The 20700-nt window shown below is 40.0% G+C and overlaps 1 protein-coding gene across 1 annotated transcript in view; it reads left to right on the plus strand.

Moving 5' to 3' along the window:
- The window catches only part of DBX2 (developing brain homeobox 2), a gene marked incomplete at both ends in the record, with an annotated part of 45213 nt that overhangs the window by 6563 nt on the left and 17950 nt on the right, over positions 1 to 20700 (plus strand). The window contains one exon of the mRNA XM_081249094.1: positions 15361 to 15456. Within this exon, the coding sequence (XP_081105220.1) occupies positions 15361 to 15456 (96 nt within the window). The remainder of the gene's footprint in view (positions 1 to 15360; positions 15457 to 20700) is intronic.

Below are 20700 nucleotides of genomic sequence, written 5' to 3' on the forward strand. Positions count from 1 at the left end.
GTAAGTTATATGAACAGTAAACTGAAGGCACTAAAATTCTCTGAAGTCAAAGATCAGAAAGCCTCTGTAAGTTTTTAGACTTTGTTTCAGAATCAAACAAAGCATGGGGAAAAGGAAAGGAAAAAAACATCAGGTCTTTTTCTATATATTGCTGAATATTTAATTGCCTTCTTGTTTATAGATATTCCAAAGATGAACTAGGTTTTTCCCTTTTCTTTCACATGTTCAGGCACCATGCATGCCGTAACAGCCTTGATTTCATTAGTTCTAAGTGGCCATCAGAAATAGAATATACAATGTATACATTTATACCAGTCCTCTTGAGAGGTCTCAAAATTCCTTGTTCCTTAAAAATTTAAATCCCTAATACTTTCAAAATTAAAATATGTGGAGGAATTATTCTTGAGAAGATTTATGTACATTAAAAGAGAATAAAGGGCTTCCCTGGTGGCTCAGTGGTTGAGAATCTGCCTGCCAGTGCAGGGGACACGGGTTCAAGCCCTGGTCTGGGAAGATCCCACATGCCACAGAGCAACTAGGCCCGTGAGCCACAACTACTGAGCCTGCACGTCTGGAGCCTGTGCTCCGCAACAAGAGAGGCCACGACAGTGAGAGGCCCACGCACCGTGATGAAGAGTGGCCCCCGCTTGCCGCAACTAGAGAAAGCCCTCGCACAGACATGAAGACCCAACACAGCCATAAATAAATAAATATATATATATATATATATAATTTTTTTTAAAAAAGAGAATAAAAACCATGACTGCTGGTGAATTTTTTTAATAGACTAACCAAGGACTGGATTGAATTTAGGTGTGTTGAACCTACCCTAGAGTTAGATTGGGTCTGAAACCAAAAGACAGTCAGATTCTTCAAAGCAGGAACAGAGTCATTTCTGTTTGTCTACGTAGTTTCTATAGGTGCTTTCGCACTACACATTGAACAGCTGCAACAGAGACCACATGGCCTGCAAAGCCTAATGTATTTACTATCTGGCCCTTTATAATAAAAGTTTGCCAAAACCTTTTCCAAAGCATAAATGGCAAATTGAGTCAATTTTAAAAGAATGTATAGTTTTCTGAGCTGGTTTTAGCAGTATTTCTTTAATTTTAAAGTCTAGATTCAAGTCTAAGGTCTTTAAATTACTGATTATATAATCCTAAGCAATTCATGTAACTGCATTGAGCCTCATTTCAAAATGAGCACAGATGTTAGGCTCACCATTTGACTTTCAGCCACATACCTCAAGAGTCCATTGACAACATACGGGGAAAGATGTGAAAGACAGCTTTCCACCCTTCCGCCATAAGTAAAATACATACTGGAAAAGGGGTATTGCTGTGAAGAAACCATCTCACAACTTAGAGGCTTAAAGGAGAAATTTATTATTTTCTCTCACGGTTCTGTGGACCGACGGGGCACAGCTGGGTGGTTCTCCCTTGGAATCTCATTGCAATTAGAGGTCAGCTGGGGCTGCCATCATCTGAGGGCTCAGCTGGGCTGGATGTCCAAGATGGATGTCCATTGACTCGCTTGGCTGACAGGGATGCTGGCTGCTGATGGGGTGCTCAACTAAAGCTGTTCCAGCATTCACACTTGGATTTTCCAAGGGCCTGGAGCTTCTTATACCATGGCACCTGGGTTCTGAAAGGCAGAGTTCTAAGAGCAACATTCCCAGAAACCCAGGCAATAGCTGTAAGTCTTCTTACAACCTAGCCTTGGAAGTTCCAGAATGTCACTTCTTCCATATCCCTTGGTCAAGCAACTCATTTTTTGGAAGCTGTCTAATGAAGATTCCTTGAAGGGAGAGGCAGCTGTCTAATGAAGACTCCTTGAAGGGAAAGGGACTACCTTTGATAATTGCAATGAACTAGAACCTCACAGCTGGAGGAAAAGCCAGACTCCACCCCCTTGTTGGTGTTGTGAGGACGGAAGAGAAGGTGCTAATAATGGGAGTGTCCAAACAACTGGCCGTTACCTCTTGCCACGCAGCATATGACCACAGTAGAATCCTTCCATTTAGCCCCTGTATATTCCACTACAGCCCATCCACTACTGCCAGGTGATTTTTTTAAATATAGCTTTCATCATATCATCAAGCTATTTAGGAAAACCTTAATTATCCCCATTTGACTATCAGATCAAATAAAAATGTTCAGTTTGTCCTTCAAGACCTTCATTCCATCAATTGCATTTAGCTCCTCCAGCCACATTCTTTTTTTTTCTCAGTTATACATATATATATATTCTTTTTCAGATTCTTTTCCCTTATAGGTTATTGCAAAATACTGAGTATAGTTCCCTGTGCTATACAGTAGGTCTTTGTTGGTTATCTATTTTATATATAGTAGTGTGTATCTGTTAATCCTAGTCTTCTAATTTATCCTTCCCCACCGCTATCCCCTTTGGTAACCATAAGTTTGTTTTCTGTGTCTGTGAGTCTATTTCTGTTTTGTAAGTAAGTTTGTTTGTATCTTATTTTTTTTAGATTTTTTTAGATTTTTTTTTTTTTTAGATTTTACATGTGGAAACATGTAAGTGGTATCATATGATACTTGTCTTTCTCTGTCTGGCTTATTTCACTTAGTATGATAATCTCTAGGTTCAGTCATGTTGCTGCAGATGGCATTATTTCATTCTTGGCTGAGTAATATTCCATTGTGTATGTGTGTGTGTGTATACACACACACACACATATACATATACACCACATCTTCTTTATCCATTCATCTGTCGATGGACATTTACGTTGCTTCTGTGTCTTGGCTATTGTAAATAGTGCTGCTGTGAACATTGGGGTGTCCAACTACATTCTTAATGTTCACATCTTTGGCCTTGGGCCAGCAGTCAGGCTGGTCTCCTTAACCTGCCCTGGGTGTCACCATCATCCTTGCCTTCTTTCCTTTTGTTCATGCCACCTTTCCTTCCTGGAATGCCTTTCTCTTCTTTTGCCATTCAAATACTTTCCAAATCAAGTTTCCAGATCAAGATGCTTTTCCTGCTTAAAGCCTTCTTTGACAAAGGCTTCCTAACAATAATACTCTTTTCTTTGTTCTTGATAGTATATTTTAGTGGAAATCTGGACCATGCTGCTCCTTTTTATATGCTGTCTTAGAATCGATCCCAAATTATATAATAGTGGTAGGAATAAAGGCTAACGTTTATTGAGTGCCTGCTGCATGTCAGGCATTCTTTTGTGTTCTTTTCAGTGGCCTCATCCTGATTATACATTATAATCACGAGTGCAGCTTTTGAAAAAAAATGGTATACTAGGGGGCCCACTCCTCGCCAGCATGAGTTAACCCAATTGGTGTGGGGCCTGGGCATCTGTATCTTTGAAAAGCACTCCAGATAATTCTGAAGTGTATTCAGGGTTGAGAAACATTGGCTAGGGGAACACACAGTACTATGTATTTTAGATCTCATGGCCTTGGAAAATGCCTCAGATTTTATAGGACAAAACTGAATTTGGGGCTCCCCTGGTGGTGCAGTGGTTGAGAGTCCGCCTGCCGATGCAGGGGACATGGGTTCGTGCCCCGGTCCAGGAAGATCCCACTTGCCGTGGAGCGGCTGGGCCCGTGAGCCGTGGCCGCTGAGCCTGCGCATCTGGAGCCTGTGCTCCGCAACGGGAGAGGCCACAGCAGTGAGAGGCCCGTGTACCAAAAAAAAACAAAACAAAACAAAAAAAAACTGAATTTGGAGTATGAAGATATTTGTATTTCATTTATTTGATCAGCAGATTCAGACCTGTAAGGTACGGAACATTTAAAGGTAGAAATTCTTCCAGGGAGGGAAGCTATCCTTTTTTAATCTGTGTCATCCCAGCACACTGTGCATTATGTGGCACTTGATAGATGTGCAATAAGTATTATTTGCGTGGAATTAAAAGGACAGAATCAAACAAGTAGACTCTGCATTTGGTTTATCTTCTCATGAACTGTACTAGAACATTAAGACCTTTGTTTTGCTGTCTCTGAAATACTCAAGGCGAAAATAAATGCAGACTTCTCTTGTTTTCTGATGAGCAGAAAGGTAAAGGATGACTTAACTTGCTTAGCCTTGTGATGGAAGGCAAGTTTGCACGTGAATCACATAAATGAATTCCATCCAGGTTGTGTGATAAAATAAATCACACCTTATTCATAAGTGTTATTTCTTAGGTCTTACTACTCAAGACAGGTGGTTGTCATTCTTTAGAGTCTTTTGTGTGTGGGGGGTCCACTCTATTCCTTATAGTCAGTTCAATTATGTAGTATTTCAAGGTCAAGGGTTTAGATTTCTTTATTCCTGGTGCCATGTGCCCAGCACTTGAAGGAGGTCATTAAAACCATCCTTTTGAAATTATTTAATTCCCTTTTATTCTTTCCCAGAGGTATTTTTTGACCTTTTGGTTGCCTTTGTAAGACACCTTGGAACCTTTTCTCGTTTCTCCTTGTCCTTCTAAAATGTGCTGCCCAGTCGGCATAGCATCGCAGTAGCTCCTGAAATTTATTTGAAGGTTTTATCAGTGGTCTTTAGGATCTGTCCTTTGAAATGTCAGCACAAATCAGTTAATACCACAGTTTGCTGTGACAATAAAAAGAATGTGGTTTCACCCCATGTAGATACACTCTCTCTGTTCTCCATTGGTAAAGAAAAATGAAAATAATAAAAAACAATTTAAAATATTTTGCTTGCTTTCTAGACAACAGAATTTTGAAAATAATTTTTCTGTATCTAGGCTTGTAACCATCCTTGACTGTGAGATGCTTTTGTCACAGAACCATGTAGTTAAGTTAAAAAAAAACAAAACCAGGTCATTTCACCATTAAGTTGCCTCTAAGTTCCCATCTTAATTAAACATTCAAAATAATTAATAGATAGTTTGATTCTGTGTCTTCAAATAAGTCAGAACATCTGATTAAGAAATGAAAATTTCATGAAGTTTTCTGTGAATAAGTGATTTTAGTCATTTGGATTCAGAGTCTTGTTCCGGAAATTTTAACTCATTTGTTTGTAATTCGTAAGAGATTCCCACAGAACCCAGAAGGCAGATTTGTTGGCAGGATACAAAATGTGGAGTATCCTGAAGTGTTGTGCTGAGGGAACCTAACATCACGCTATAGAACCTGACAGCGTGCATTTTTGCCACAGGGAAAGCCATTCGTTTTTCTCTTATGGAAAGCTGGGGAGATGTGGAGATGTCCATTTTCTGGGTTCCATCTCTTACTGGCTAACTGACAGTCTGTGTGCATGACATCCTTATCCCTCATGGCTAATAACTACATACTGTGCTAAAATATCTGTGTTTCCCTGGTCTTTTTTTTTTTTTTTTTTTTTGCGGTACGCGGGCCTCTCACTGTTGTGGCCTCTCCCATTGTGGAGCACAGACTCTGGACGCGCAGGCTCAGCGGCCATGGCTCATGGGCCCAGCCGCTCCGCGGCATGTGGGATCTTCCTGGACTGGGGCACGAACCCGTGTCCCCTGCATCGGCAGGCGGACTCTCAACCACTGCGCCACCAGGGAAGCCCTTTCCCTGGTCTTTTAAAAAATGTGCTGAGACCAGTCATCATCACATTCCAGATGCTTGCCCATTTGAGGTTGAATATTAATGAATGAAATAGCAAGTGTTAAATGCATAGCCAGTCCAGTGCCTTTGTATAGGAGGTATTCCTTGAATAGTATTATCATAAATATTGTTCAGTACACCTAAAATGAATTGTTCCTCTCATGATAAATGATAAACTGACTGCATCTAGATTATACTGATGGGCTTTGAAATGCATATCATCTGCTTGAAATTGCCTTGTTTTCTGCCCTTTTCAGAGCTTCTTCAAAGTAGTTCTTAAATGGTTTACAAAAGTTTGAATGCATCTGTTAACTCGTCACTTTGTTTTTATCACACTTGAGTTTCTGTTTTTGCTCACCACTTTAAAAACCATGTGGTTTACAAACACTTAAAAGTGTTATACATGTTTTTAATGCACTACATTGTTTTAAATGGCTATTTCCTCACACCATTCAACATCCCTGCAGTCACATGCTCAGCTGGATTAGCATTTGACTTATGTCCAAGTAGGAGCACATAAAAAAATGGAGCACTTAATTGGAATTTCACAGTGATTTCTACATAAACCAGCTTCAACAAGGTGTATTATATATGGAAATTAGGAATTGACTCATCTGTAAATATATGTGTGTCAATAAGGTGAAGAAATGCTACACGGTGGAACTTTAAGCCTGGTCATGTCACATGTAGTTCTTTAGCCACTAGAGTTGCTACTGTAGACAGAATGTCATTTTGATTACAGCTTTACTATAATAAGATAGGATAATATAGAGCACTATAACAAACTGTTCGATTAAAACTTTTTCTGGTTAAATTTAACACTAAGATCCTATGTCTCAGAACCTCATTTATCATCACAAATGAATTTAATTGAACACTTGTCTCAAATGAACCACCATCCATTTTTTTTTTTAATTCTTTATTTTTTCATTTTAGGGCCATAGGGTTAGACTGAGAAACATTTTGGCTAGAACAGTATAATTTGTAATTTGTCCATGTCCTGCATTGTTATTTTAATAGTATCACTAATATGCTTATTTTCTACACTAGATATTGAGCAAAAGCATTTCTTTTGTGTGTGTATTTCCAACTATCATGATAAATGCTTACACGCATGTATGTAAATGCAACATGGCTCAGCGTTTTTCTTTTACCTCAATTTAAAAAATGCCAAACAGCACAATAGCCATAACTTAATTATCTACGGAGTGTTTAGTTTGGAGGTGAAATAAGTTAGTTAACAGAAATACTTGAGAATAAACATAATGAGGTAACTTTTATACAGGGAAATGTATTTCCACATTTCAAACTGCTTCATATACTCATAGAAACATTAGAAAGTGTAACTCTGCCTAAATAACGCTGTACTCTTATAATTTAAGATGTCAAATTCAAATAAAGTGATTTATCATTTCTATGATGGTTTTTCAGTCAGTATTATAACAACTTACGATAACAATGAAAATTTTTTTAAAGTTTCATAGAACTTATTGAGCACCAAAGTGGGTCTCCTTTTCATACTTTGCTTAGTTGCCATATTTCCAAGGTAGCATTAAGACATTTTATTATTTGAAAATCCAAATGTTTAAAAACTAAAAACACTGACAACTTTCCATCATATTATAGAAAAGACCATGCATTATGATTAATTTGCAATTCAAAGACATTAAGGACATTAAGGACCATGAGACCATAAAATTCTTATATATACTTATATACTTATTTTGATATATCCTTCAAAGATACTGGTAAAATAAACACATACTTATCACTTGGTTAAAATATGAGTCTGAAATTATTGTGTTCTTGAAAAAGACCTGTATTTGTAGCAAAATAATATTCACTGTATATGATTAAGAAAAGAAAAAAGTTTCCATTGAAAATGAAGGGAGAGTAGTAAAAATATTTATTTTCAAGTCATGTTCTAGATTTCAAGGTCATCTGTTATGGAAGATACTATGTTTCAGGGTGTGTCAGGGGAGCAGGGAAGAGGTTAATTCCTGATTTCCTATTTCTTAGTTTTAAGATTATTCATTCATTTATTGAACATTTTTTGACTATTTAGAATGTGCCATGCACTCTGCTGGGTATGTGATGGTAAAAGCAAGTTGCCCACCTAAAGAAGTATCACCCATATTTATATTGTATTAAACCCCACTGTACTAAAGGACATGTTGTATCTAAGGTACTAAACCAAAGCCTGGCATATAGTAAGTGCTCAATAAAGAAGAGCCATTAATATTCTGTGACATCCTTTATAGCTATTTTTCATCTACTGAGGAACAGAGTATAAAATTTCTTTATTTATAAGAGTAATGATAAAGATGGCGGAAGAGTAAGACGCGGAGATCACCTTCCTCCCCACGGATACACCAGAAATACAGCTACACGTGGAACAACTCCTACAGAACACCTACTGAATGCTGGCAGAAGACCCCAGACCTCCCAAAAGGCAAGAAACTCCCCACATACCTGGGTAGGGCAAAGCGGAGAGATTCCCGCACAGAGGATCGGTGCCGAGCAGCACTCACCAGCCCGAGAGGCTTGTCTGCTCGCCCACCAGGGCGGGTGGCGCTGGAAGCTGAGGCTCGGGCTTTGGTCAGAGCGCAGGGAGAGGACTGGGGCTGGCGGCGAGAACTCAGCCTGAAAGGGGCTAATGTGCCACAGCTAGCCGGCAGGGAGTCCAGGAAAACTCTGGAGCTGCCGAAGAGGCAAGAGACTTTTTCTTCCCTCTTGGTTTCCTGGTGCGCGAGGAGAGGGGATTAAGAGCGCTGCTTAAAGGGGCTCCACAGACGGGCGCGAGTCACGACTGAAAGCGCGGAGCCCAGTGACGGGTGTGGGACGCTGGGGCTGCTGCTGCTGCCGCCAAGAAGCCTGTGTGCGAGCGCAGGTCACTGTCCACACCGACCTTCCGGGAGCCTGTGCAGCCCACCACTGCCGGGGTCCCGGGATCCAGGGGCGGTTTCCCGGGGAGAACGCACGGCGCGCCTCGGGCTGGTACAACATCACGCCGACCTCTGCCGCTGCAGGCTCACCCCGCACTCCGTGCCCCTCCCTCCCGCCCGGCCTGAGTGAGCCAGAGTCCCCGAAGAGGCTGCTCCTTTAACCCTGTCCTGTCTGAGCGAAGAACAGACGCCCTCCGGCGACCTACACGCAGAGGCGGGGCCAAATCCAAAGCTGAGACCCAGGAGCTGTGAGAACAAAGAAGAGAAAGGGAAACCTCTCCCAGCAGCCTCAGAAGCAGCGGATTAAAGCTCCACAATCAACTTGATGTACCCTGCATCTGTGGAATACATGAATAGACAACACATCATCCCAAATTGAGGAGCCAGGAGTCAGTGCTGTGCCTCTGAGGTGGGAGAGCCAACTTCAGGACACTGGTCCACAAGAGACCTCCCAGCTCCACATAATATCAAACGGCGAAAATCTTCCAGAGATCTCCATCTCAACAGCAGCACCCAGCTTCACTCAACGACCAGCAAGCTACAGTGCTGGACACCCTAAGCCAAACAACTAGCAAGACAGGAACACAACGCCACCCATTAGCAGAGAGGCGGCCTAAAATCATAAAAAGTCCGCAGACACCCCAAAACACACCACCAGTCGTGGACCTGCCCACCAGAAAGACAAGATCCAGCCTCATCCACCAGAACACAGGCACTAGTCCCCTCCACCAGGAAGCCTACACAACCCACTAAACCAACCTTAGCCACTGGGGACAGACACCAAAAACAACGGGAGCTACGAACCTGCAGCCTGCAAAAAGGAGACCCCAAACACAGTAAGATAAGCAAAATGAGAAGACAGAAAAACACACAGCAGGAGAAGGAGCAAGATAAAAACCCACCAGACCTAACAAATGAAGAGGTAATAGGCAGTCTACCTGAAAAAGAATTCAGAATAATGATGGTAAAGATGATCCAAGATTCTATTTCCCAGATCCAAAATCTTGGAAATAGAATAGACAAAATGCAAGAAACAGTTAACAAGGACCTAGAAGAACTAAAGATGAATCAAGCATCGATTAAAAACACAATAAATGAAATGAAAAATACTCTAGATGGGATCAATAGCAGAATAACTGAGGCAGAAGAACGGATAAGTGAGGTGGAAGATAAAATAGTGGAAATAACTGCTGCAGAGGAAAATAAAGAAAAAAGAATGAAAACAACTGAGGACAGTCTCAGAGACCTCTGGGACATTAAACGCACCAACATTCGAATTATAGGGGTTCCAGAAGAAGAAGAGAAAAAGAAAGGGACTGAGAAAATATTTGAAGAGATTATAGTTGAAAACTTCCCTAATATGGGAAAGGAAATAGTTAATCAAGTCCAGGAAGCACAGAGAGTCCCATACAGAATAAATCCAAGGAGAAATACGCCAAGACACATATTAATCAAACTGTCAAAAATTAAACACAAAGAAATCATATTAAAAGCAGCAAGGCAAAAACAACAAATAACACACAAGGGAATCCCCACCAGGACAACAGCTGATCTCTCAGCAGAAACTCTACAAGCCAGAAGGGAGTGGCAGGACATAATTAAAGTGATGAAAGAGAAAAACCTGCAACCAAGATTACTCTACCCAGCAAGGATCTCATTCAGATTTGATGGAGAAATTAAAACGTTTACAGACAAGCAAAAGCTGAGAGAGTTCAGCACCACCAAACCAGCTTTACAACAAATGCTAAAGGAACTTCTCTAGGCAAGAAACACAACGAAGGAAAAGACCTACAATAATGAACCCAAAACAATTAAGAAAATGGGAATAGGAACATACATATCGATAATTACCTTAAATGTAAATGGACTAAATGCTCCCACCAAAAGACACAGATTGGCTGAATGGATACAAAACCAAGACCCATATATATGCTGTCTACAAGAGACCCACTTCAGACCTAGAGACACATACAGACTGAAAGTAAGGGGATGGAAAAAGATATTCCATGCAAATGGAAACCAAAAGAAAGCTGGAGTAGCAATTCTCATATCAGACAAAATAGACTTTAAAATAAAGACTACTAGAAGAGACAAAGAAGGACACTACATAATGATCAAGGGATCGATCCAAGAAGAAGATATAACAATTGTAAATATTTATGCACCCAACATAGGAGCACCTCAATACATAAGGCAAATACTAACAGCCATAAAAGGAGAAATCGACAGTAACACAATCATAGTAGGGGACTTTAACACCCCACTTTCACCAATGGACAGATCTTCCAAAATGAAAATAAATAAGGAAACACAAGCTTTAAATGATACATTAAACAAGATGGACTTAATTGATATATATATAGGACATTCCATCCCAAAAAAACAGAATACACATTTTTCTCAAGTGCTCATGGAACATTCTCCAGGATAGATCATATCTTGGGTCACAAATCAAGCCTTGGTAAATTTAAGAAAATTGAAATTGTATCAAGTATCTTTTCTGACCACAATGCTATGAGACTAGATATCAATTACAGGAAAAGAGCTGTAAAAAATACAAACACATGGAGGCTAAACAATACACTACTTAATAACGAAGTGATCACTGAAGAAATCAAAGAGGAAATTAAAAAATACCTAGAAACAAATGACAATGGAGACACGACGACCCAAAACCTATGGGACGCAGCAAAAGCAGTTCTAAGAGGGAAGTTTATAGCAATACAATCCCACCTTAAGAAACAGGATACATCTCGAGTAAACAACCTAACCTTGCACCTAAAGCAATTAGAGAAAGAAGAACAAAAACATCCCAAAGTTAGCAGAAGGAAAGAAATCATAAAAATCAGATCAGAAATAAATGAAAAAGAAATGAAGGAAACGATAGCAAAGATCAATAAAACTAAAAGCTGGTTCTTTGAGAAGATAAACAAAATTGATAAACCATTAGCCAGACTCATGAAGAAAAGAAGGGAGAAGACTCAAATCAATAGAATTAGATATGAAAAAGGAGAAGTAACAACTGACACTGCAGAAATACAGAAGATCATGAGAGATTACTATAAGCAACTCTATGCCCATAAAATGGACAACCTGGAAGAGATGGACAAATTCTTAGAAATGCACAACCTGCCAAGACTGAATCAGGAAGAAATAGAAAATATGAATAAACCAATCACAAGCACTGAAATTGAAACTGTGATTAAAAATCTTCCATCAAACAAAAGCCCAGGACCAGATGGCTTCACAGGCGAATTCTATCAAACATTTAGAGAAGAGCTAACACCCATCCTTCTCAAACTCTTCCAAACAATATCAGAGGAAGGAACACTCCCAAACTCATTCTACGAGGCCACCATCACCTTGATACCAAAACCAGGCAAGGATGTCACAAAGAAAGAAAACTACAGGCCAATATCACTGATGAACATAGATGCAAAAATCCTCAACAAAATACTAGCAAACAGAATCCAACAGCACATTAAAAGGATCATACACCATGATCAAGTGGGGTTTATTCCAGGAATGCAAGGATTCTTCAATATACGCAAATCAATCAACGTGATACACCATATTAACAAATTGAAGGAGAAAAACCATATGATCATCTCAATAGATGCAGAGAAAGCTTTCGACAAAATTCAACACCCATTTATGATAAAAACCCTGCAGAAAGTTGGCATAGAGGGAACTTTCCTCAACATAATAAAGGCCATATATGACAAACCTACAGCCAACATTGTCCTCAATGGTGAAAAACTGAAACCATTTCCACTAAGATCAGGAACAAGACAAGGCTGCCCACTCTCACCACTCTTATTTAACATAGTTTTGGAAGTTTGAGCCACAGCAATCAGAGAAGAAAAGGAAATAAAAGTAATGCAAATTGGAAAAGAAGAAGTAAAGCTGTCACTGTTTGCAGATGACATGATACTATACATAGAGAATCCTAAAGATGCTACCGAAAAACTACTAGAGCTAATCAATGAATTTGGTAAAGTAGCAGGATACAAAATGAATGTACAGAAATCTCTGGCATTCCTGTACACTAATGATGAAAAATCTGAAAATGAAATCAAGAAAACACTCCCATTTACCATTGCAACAAAAAGAATAAAATATCTAGGAATAAACCTACCTAAGGAGACAAAAGACCTGTATGCAGAAAATTATAAGACACTGATGAAAGAAATTAAAGATGATACAAATAGATGGAGAGATATACCATGCTCCTGGATTGGAAGAATCAATATTGTGAAAATGACTCTACTACCCAAAGCAATCTACAGATTCAATGCAATCCCTATCAAACTACCACTGGCATTTTTCACAGAACCAGAACAAAAAATTTCAAAATTTGTTTGGAAAAACAAAAGACCCCGAATAGCCAAAGCAATCTTGAGAACGAAAAACGGAGCTGGAGGAATCAGGCTCCCTGACTTCAGACTATACTACAAAGCTACAGTCATCAAGACAGTGTGGTGCTGGCATAAAAACAGAAAGATAGATCAGTGGATCAGGATAGAAAGCCCAGAGATAAACCCACGCACATATGGCCAACTTATCTTTGATAAAGGAGGCAGGAATGTACAGTGGAGAAAGGACAGCCTCTTCAATAAGTGGTGCTGGGAAAACTGGACAGGGACATGTAAAAGTTTGAGATTAGATCATTCCCTAACACCATACACAAAAATGTGCTCAAAATGGATTAAAGACTTAAATGTAAGGCCAGAAACTCTCAAACTCTTAGAGGAAAACATAGGTAGAACACTCTATGACATAAATCACAGCAAGATCCTTTTGGACCCACCTCCTAGAGAAATGGAAATAAAAACAAAGATAAACAAATGGGACCTAATGAAACTTCAAAGCTTTTGCACAGCAAAGGAAACCATAAACAAGACCAAAAGACAACCCTCAGAATGGGAGAAAATATTTGCAAATGAAGCAACTGACAAAGGATTAATCTCCAAAATTTATAAACAGCTCATGCAGCTCAATAGCAAAAAAACAAACAACCCAATCCAAAAATGGGCAGAAGACTTAAATAGGCATTTCTCCAAAGAAGATATACAGACTGCCAACAAACACATGAAAGAATGCTCAACATCATTAATCATTAGAGAAATGCAAATCAAAACTACAATGAGATATCATCTCACACCAGTCAGAATGGCCATCATCAAGAAATCTAGAAACAATAAATGCTGGAGAGGGTGTGGAGAAAAGGGAACACTCTTGCACTGCTGGTGGGAATGTGAATTGGTACAGCCACTATGGAGAACAGTATGGAGGTTCCTTAAAAAATTACAAATAGAACTACCATATGACCCAGCAATCCCACTACTAGGCATATACCCTGAGAAAACCATAATTCAAAAAGAGACATGTACCAAAATGTTCATTGCAGCTCTATTCACAATAGCCCGAAGCTGGAAACAACCTAAGTGTCCATCACCGGATGAATGGATAAAGAAGATGTGGCACATATATACAATGGAATATTACTCAGCCATAAAAAGAAACGAAATTGAGCTATTTGTAATGAGGTGGATAGACCTAGAGTCTGTCATACAGAGTGAAGTAAGTCAGAAAGAGAAAGACAAATACCGTATGCTAACACATATATACGGAATTTAAAAAAAAAGAAATGTCATGAAGAACCTAGGGGTAAAACGGGAATAAAGACACAGACCTACTTGAGAATGGACTTGTGGATATGGGGAGGGGGAAGGGTAACCTGTGACAAAGCGAAAGAGAGGCATGGACATATATACACTACCAAACGTAAGGTAGATAGATAGTGGGAAGCAGCCGCAGAGCACAGGGAGATCAGCTCGGTGCTTTGTGACCGCCTGGAGGGGTGGGATGAGGAGGGTGGGAGGGAGGGAGATGCATGAGGGAAGGGATGTGGGAACAGATGTATATGTATGACTGATTCACTTTGTTATAAAGCAGAAACTAATAAAAAAAATAAAATTAAAAATAAAAAAGAGTAATGATAACTATTCCGTGTATATGAATTGAAAATGTTCTGAATAGAATAGTTTAAGAAAATGAGAAGAGCAGAATTATATGGCAACTCCCTATACTATAAACACAAATGCTTTCAGGTTAATAGATATCTCTTGAGAGTAAATGTTGTTACTATTCTCAAATACTTTGAGTCATGTAAAAGTGATCAGAAAGGCCACTTTTTGTTATGGAATTGCTCAGTAAATTAACTATTATCAACTTTGGAATCTAGCTATCTATATGTTTCAAAGAACCTTATGAAGATAAGCAGTAGAGTAATGCCATCTCTTAAACGAGTAAACTGAAGTGTGTAACATCCAGATTGTTTCTTGGTAAGTATTGTATCCAGAGGTGTGCTGTTCAATATGAAAGCCTCTAGACACATGAGTCTATTTAAATTTAAAAAGAACTTAAAGTGAGAATTCAGTTACACAGACATACTAGGCACATTTCAAGTGCTTAGTGTCATATGTGAGAAGTGGATACATATTGGACAGTGCAAGTAGAGGTCATGTCCATCATCACAGAGAGTTCTCCTGGGCAGTTTTGCTCGAGGTTATATTAGATAAAGGACTATTTGATATTTACTACTTATAACCACACAGAAAACGAATGACTAAGTTTGGTTTTGATAATTTGATTGTTTACACCACAGCTTCCAAACCTTGATGAAATTATTTAGCAAGCTCTTTGACAGGTAAAGCCTGCTTTAAAATGACTTTAATTCCAGTAAAAGTTTAACTAAAGTCTCAGAAGATGTAGTGCTTTACTCCATGACTTTGGGGAAATTGGAATTTTGAATACTGTCTAAGAGATATGGCTAATCAGTGTGATCAATGCTTTCTCTGCAGCGCCTTCCAAGCCTTTTTTTCTGAGCGCCCCGCCATTCTACTCGTCGTGCTGCGGTGGGTCCTGTCGGCGCCCTGCCTCCCCCACTGCTTTTCCAAGTAAGTTTTTATACTTCATCAGCAATGCCTCAGTTACTCTGTAAACCAAAGCAGCAGGATTTAATGTGCTCTGGAAAACTAATTGGTAATGCAATGGCAAGGAGGTAATTCCTCACTAAAAATCACAGCGATCCTATTCAGGAGGTCTCCAGAGATTTATCGAACCTCAGCACACTGAGCGATTGTGAGTGGCTTCTAATGGCATTGAAACCCAGGTCTGACACACCAAGGAAAGCAACTTATTTTCCATTTGATGTAAAAGATGTCAGAGGGACCCATTTGGCTCTTTCTGAAACGTGTAGCAATGCTCATTTAAAGAAGAAGAAAGGAAAGAAAGAAAGCTAAGAAATTGTGTAAAATTTCCATTCAACTGAAAATGTGACACAGAAAGTCCCTAGGTATCCATGGAAAATAATCAAAAATTGTCAAGATTGTAAAAGGAGATAAATACCTTCTCTTATGATCTTTAAGAAAACCAACCAGGGTTGTAGGAAACATTTTCAAGAGAACTTTTCAAACATTACACAGTTGTAATAGTGTGCAGGGTAGAGGGAGAATGACAACTTTCAAAAACTTGAAGAGTACACTCACACTCACACAAAGAAAAAAATGTCTAACTGAAAATAAAAAGAAATAAAGTTCACCTTGATCTTGAGATTTCTAGGTCAGCTAAGAATCTGTAGACAGAGGATTCGAGTTTATGATAAACAAGTCCAGAGGAGGGGTGCATTTATTTCAGCTGCCCAAGAGAAAACATTGATTCAGGTTAACAGCTCTGTCAGGTGAAAAGTGAAATAGGGGTAGAGTCAGGTGGAAGTCCAGAGCTGTATCACGGTTGAATTCAGATTCCCTGTTGCCTCTCTGCATGTGTTTTATGAATGTTTCAGGAGAGCAGTTGCTCAACAGAATGATTCCTGACAAGTGAGGCAGCAAATGCTGGCCGTTTAATGAGCTGCAAGCTTCTGAGCATCTCTTTAGGGGGCTGATACTTTCCCACAGAGCACTTTACATGGCCGAGACCCGGCCACAATGGGTGACAGACCCGTGACCAATCATCACTTTCACTTGACTCATCCACACGCGACCTCACCACGATTTTTCACTGTGCAGATGAACTTTCGGAACCATTTCACAGGGAAAAGACTCGGGCAAGGGTCAGTTGCCCTTTTGTATGGTCATAAAGCAAGGCTCTGTGTGTCAGTCTTTTCTCCTGTCTCACATTCCAAGTGAATTTCTGGACACCATTTAAAGCACTTGGCTGAAAAATAAAGCAGTGAATGAAACTGACTTTTATAGACTCATTCTAGCTCATCTTCCCGTATAACCCTGTCCACCTGAAAAAGGATTTAGTGGATGAGCTGAGTGTATACAGGACTTGCTGAATACATAGGGCCCATTATCCACTGTGGGGATTGTTTATTAACCAGGACTGATACACTATTTTGGAAGTGACCTATTAATTGTCCATTTAACTAGAATGTATTGATTCAAATAGAAAAATAGAAACCATGACTAAACCTTTTTCTCGCTCCTTCAAGGTGGTCTCCTATGAGGATAATTGAAAACTGTTGTACAGATTAAGGAGACATTTATCACCATATATTAGAGTATCAGGAAAGGATGCCTGGAGTAGAGACTTAAACCCCAAATATCTGATACCACAGCATGGTGGCATCTCTGTGGAATTAAATCTTCAGTGTGGTATTCCAGGGGTGGAGATTGAAAGAGGTCCAACCCCTAGTTTCAGTGTTTTCACCCTGGTATAATGCTGGTCTTCTACTTTAGGAACTCTCTGGAAATGTAGACAGGTAAGGGGCAATGTACCAAAATATTCCATGTAACAGGTGGACATTCATGTATGCATGAATGTGTGTGTGTATTCATTTTATAGTACTGTTTTAATGAGTTTCTAAGCCTTAAAAGTATACTAATGCCCAGGCCAGTTTACTAAATAGAGCACATAAAAGTAAGTCCAAAGTCGTTTCCTAGATAACCTCATCCTCTTGACTGCTTGAAAAAAATCACCCTAAGCATGTCTCTTTTTTCTCCATCTGCTTCTCAGCCCTTCCCACTTTATGCCTTTGTGTAGCTGTTGTAAATTGTGGTGTCTATTCCTGGAGGCTTATAAAGTCCTGTGTTTATCTTTTTTATTTAATAAAACATACAAGGGGAAAATCAGCACAGTTCAGGCTGAGGATGAGAATGCACTTGATTTGTCTCCATTTCTAAGTTGGCATTTTAAAACAGCGGAGAAGGGTGGAGTCAACATGGCGTACTAGGAAGATGTGGAATTCGCGCCTCGGCACAACTAGGGCACCTACCAGGCCCCAGTGGGGAACCACGGACACCTAAGGGGATGGGAGGAGGCCCCAGCGACCAGTAGGACATGGGGAGTGGAGGGAAGGAAGGGGGAGGAGAAGTGGAGGCGGGATGGGACTGGTGCCCCGAGGGGTGGCTGGCTGAGGGGAAGGGATCCCACACCCGAAGGGGGAAATTGGGGAACCATTGGGAGGGCAGAGGATCAAAAGGGAGTATGGCCAGGTTTCCACTTGGGCCCCCAGGAACCTGCTGAGGTCCCGGGCCTGATCCTCTGCCCACCAAAGCCCCCTCCAGCCGTGCAGGTCCTGAGGGAGTGGGAGGGAGGGAATGGGGAGCAAAAGTTAAGGCCGGACCTCCAGGACCAGCACCCCGATGGGTGGCTGGGAGAGGGTAGGAGTGCCTAAACCCAGTGGGATTGACCCACGGTTACTGGTCCAGCAGTGGTGACAGGGGAGACCCTGGGGGAGATGGGGTGGGGCATGGAGGAATGCATCCAGTGCTTTCCCTGTCCACTTAGGCACTGGGAAGCCTGTTGGGCTCCCGGGCCTAATCCTCTGCCCTTGGAGCCTCGCTCCTGCCATGCAGAACCCAAGCCCCACCCACATACCCTCACTCAGGGTGCTACTTCCAAACTCCAGAACTCCACACTCCAGAGTTCCTCCTTTTGACGTGCTGCCTCTCCTATTCCATGCAGGTCCTAAGCAGAGGCCCCGCCCCACACTTGAATGCCCCGCCCCATGCTCAAATGTAGCCCCCCCAACCACCTAGGTCCCGCCCCAACCTAAACCCCACCCCTGCCTAAGTTCCAACCCTGCCTAAATTCTGCCCCCATGGTCAAGGCTTTTTTTTTTTTTTCTTTTTTCCTCTTTTAGATTGGGATTGTTTTACCTTGTTGATTCATTGTGGTTGATTCTTTTATATTTTTATTTTTCCAATTCTTTTATTTTTCTAATTTTATTTTATTCTTTATACTTTGTTATTGGTCTCTCCTTTTGGCTTGTTCCCCCCTCCCCCCTTTTTTGTTTCTTTTTCTTTTTTCTGCTGTGGTTTTATTTTACTTTGTTGCAGTTGTTCCAATTATAGCTTTATTTTTCCTAATATATTTTTTATCATTCTAATTTTATTTTGTTTTTTATTCTTTGATATTGTACTGCTCTTTTCTTTCTTTCTTTCTTTCTTTTTTACTGTACTACGAAGCTTGCGGGATCTTGGTTCCCAGACCAGAGGTTGGGCCCGAGCTCCTGTGCAGGGAGCTCTGAGTCCAAACCTCTGGACTAAAAGAGAACCTCAGACCCCAGGGAATATTAATTGCAGTGAGGCCTCCTGGAGGTCCTCATCTAAGCTCCAAAACCCGGCTCTATCCAACTGCCTGCAAACTCCATTGCTGGATGTCTCAGTCCAAACAACCAGTAAGACAGGAATACAGTACCATCCATAAAAAAAAAAAAAAAAAAAGAAACAACAAAAAATTATGTTACAGACAAAGCAGCAAGGTAAAAACCTACAAGACCAAATAAATGAAGATGAAATAGGCAACCTACCTGAGAAAGAATTCAGAGTAATGATAGTAAAGATGATCCAAAATCTCGGAAACAGAATGGAGGAAATACAAAACACATTTAACAAAGATCTAGAAGACCTAAAGAGCAAACAAACAGTTATGAACAGCACAATTACTGAAAGTAAAAATACTCTAGAAGGAATCAATAGCAGAATAACTGAGGCAGAAGAACAGATAAATAAGCTGTAAGATAAAATGGTGGAAATAACTGCCAGGGAACAGAATAAAGGAAAAATAATGAAAAGAATTGAGGGTCATCTCAGAGACCTCTGGGACAACATTAAACGCATGAACATTCAAATTATAGGGGTCCCAGAAGAAGAAGAGAAAAAGAAAGGGTCTGAGAAAATATTTGAAGAGGTTATAGTCGAAAACTTCCCTAACATGGGAAAGGAAATAGTCAGTCAAGTCCAGGAAGCGTAGAGAGTACCATACAGGATAAACCCAAAGAGAAGCATGCCAAGACACATATTAATCAAACTATCAAAAATTAAAGACAGAGAAAAAATATTAAAAGCAGCAAGGGAAAAGCAACAAATAACATACAAGGGAATCCCCATAAGGTTAACAGGTGATCTTTCAGCAGAAACTCTGCAAGCCAGAAGGGAGTGGCAGGACCTATTTAAAGTGATAAAAGGGAAAAACCTACAAACAAGATTACTCTACCCAGCAAGGATCTCATTCAGATTTGATGGAGAAATTAAAACCTCTACAGACAAGCAAAAATTAAGAGAATTCAGCACCACCAAACCAGCTTTACAACAAATACAAAAAGAACTTCTCTAGGCAGGAAATACAAGAGAAGGAAAAGACCTACAATAACAAACCCAAAGCAATTAAGAAAATGGTAATAGGAGCATACATACCATAATTACCTTAAATGTAAATGGATTAAATGCTCCAACTAAAAGACATAGACTGGCTGAATGGATACAAAAACAAGATGCATATATATGCTGTCTACAAGAGACGCACTTCTGACCTAGGGACATATACAGACAGAAAGTGAGGGGATGGAAAAAGATTCCATGCAAATGGAAATCAAAAGAAAGCTAGAGTAGCAATTCTCATATCAGACAAAATAGACTTTAAAATAGACAAAGAAGGACACTACATAATGATCAAGGGATCAATCCAAGAAGAAGATATAACAATTGTAAATATTTATGCACCCAATATAGGAGCACCTCAATACATAGGACAAATGCTAACAGCCATAAAAGGGGAAATCGACAGTAACACAGTCATAGTAGAGAACGTTAACACCCCACTTTCACCAATGGACAGATCATGCAAAATGAAAATAAATAAGGAAACACAAGCTTTAAATGACACATTAAACAAGATGGACTTAATTGATATTT

This window comes from Mesoplodon bidens, assembly GCF_964165515.1.
Source record: "Mesoplodon bidens genome assembly, chromosome: 11".
NCBI classification, from domain to species: Eukaryota; Metazoa; Chordata; class Mammalia; order Artiodactyla; family Ziphiidae; genus Mesoplodon; species Mesoplodon bidens.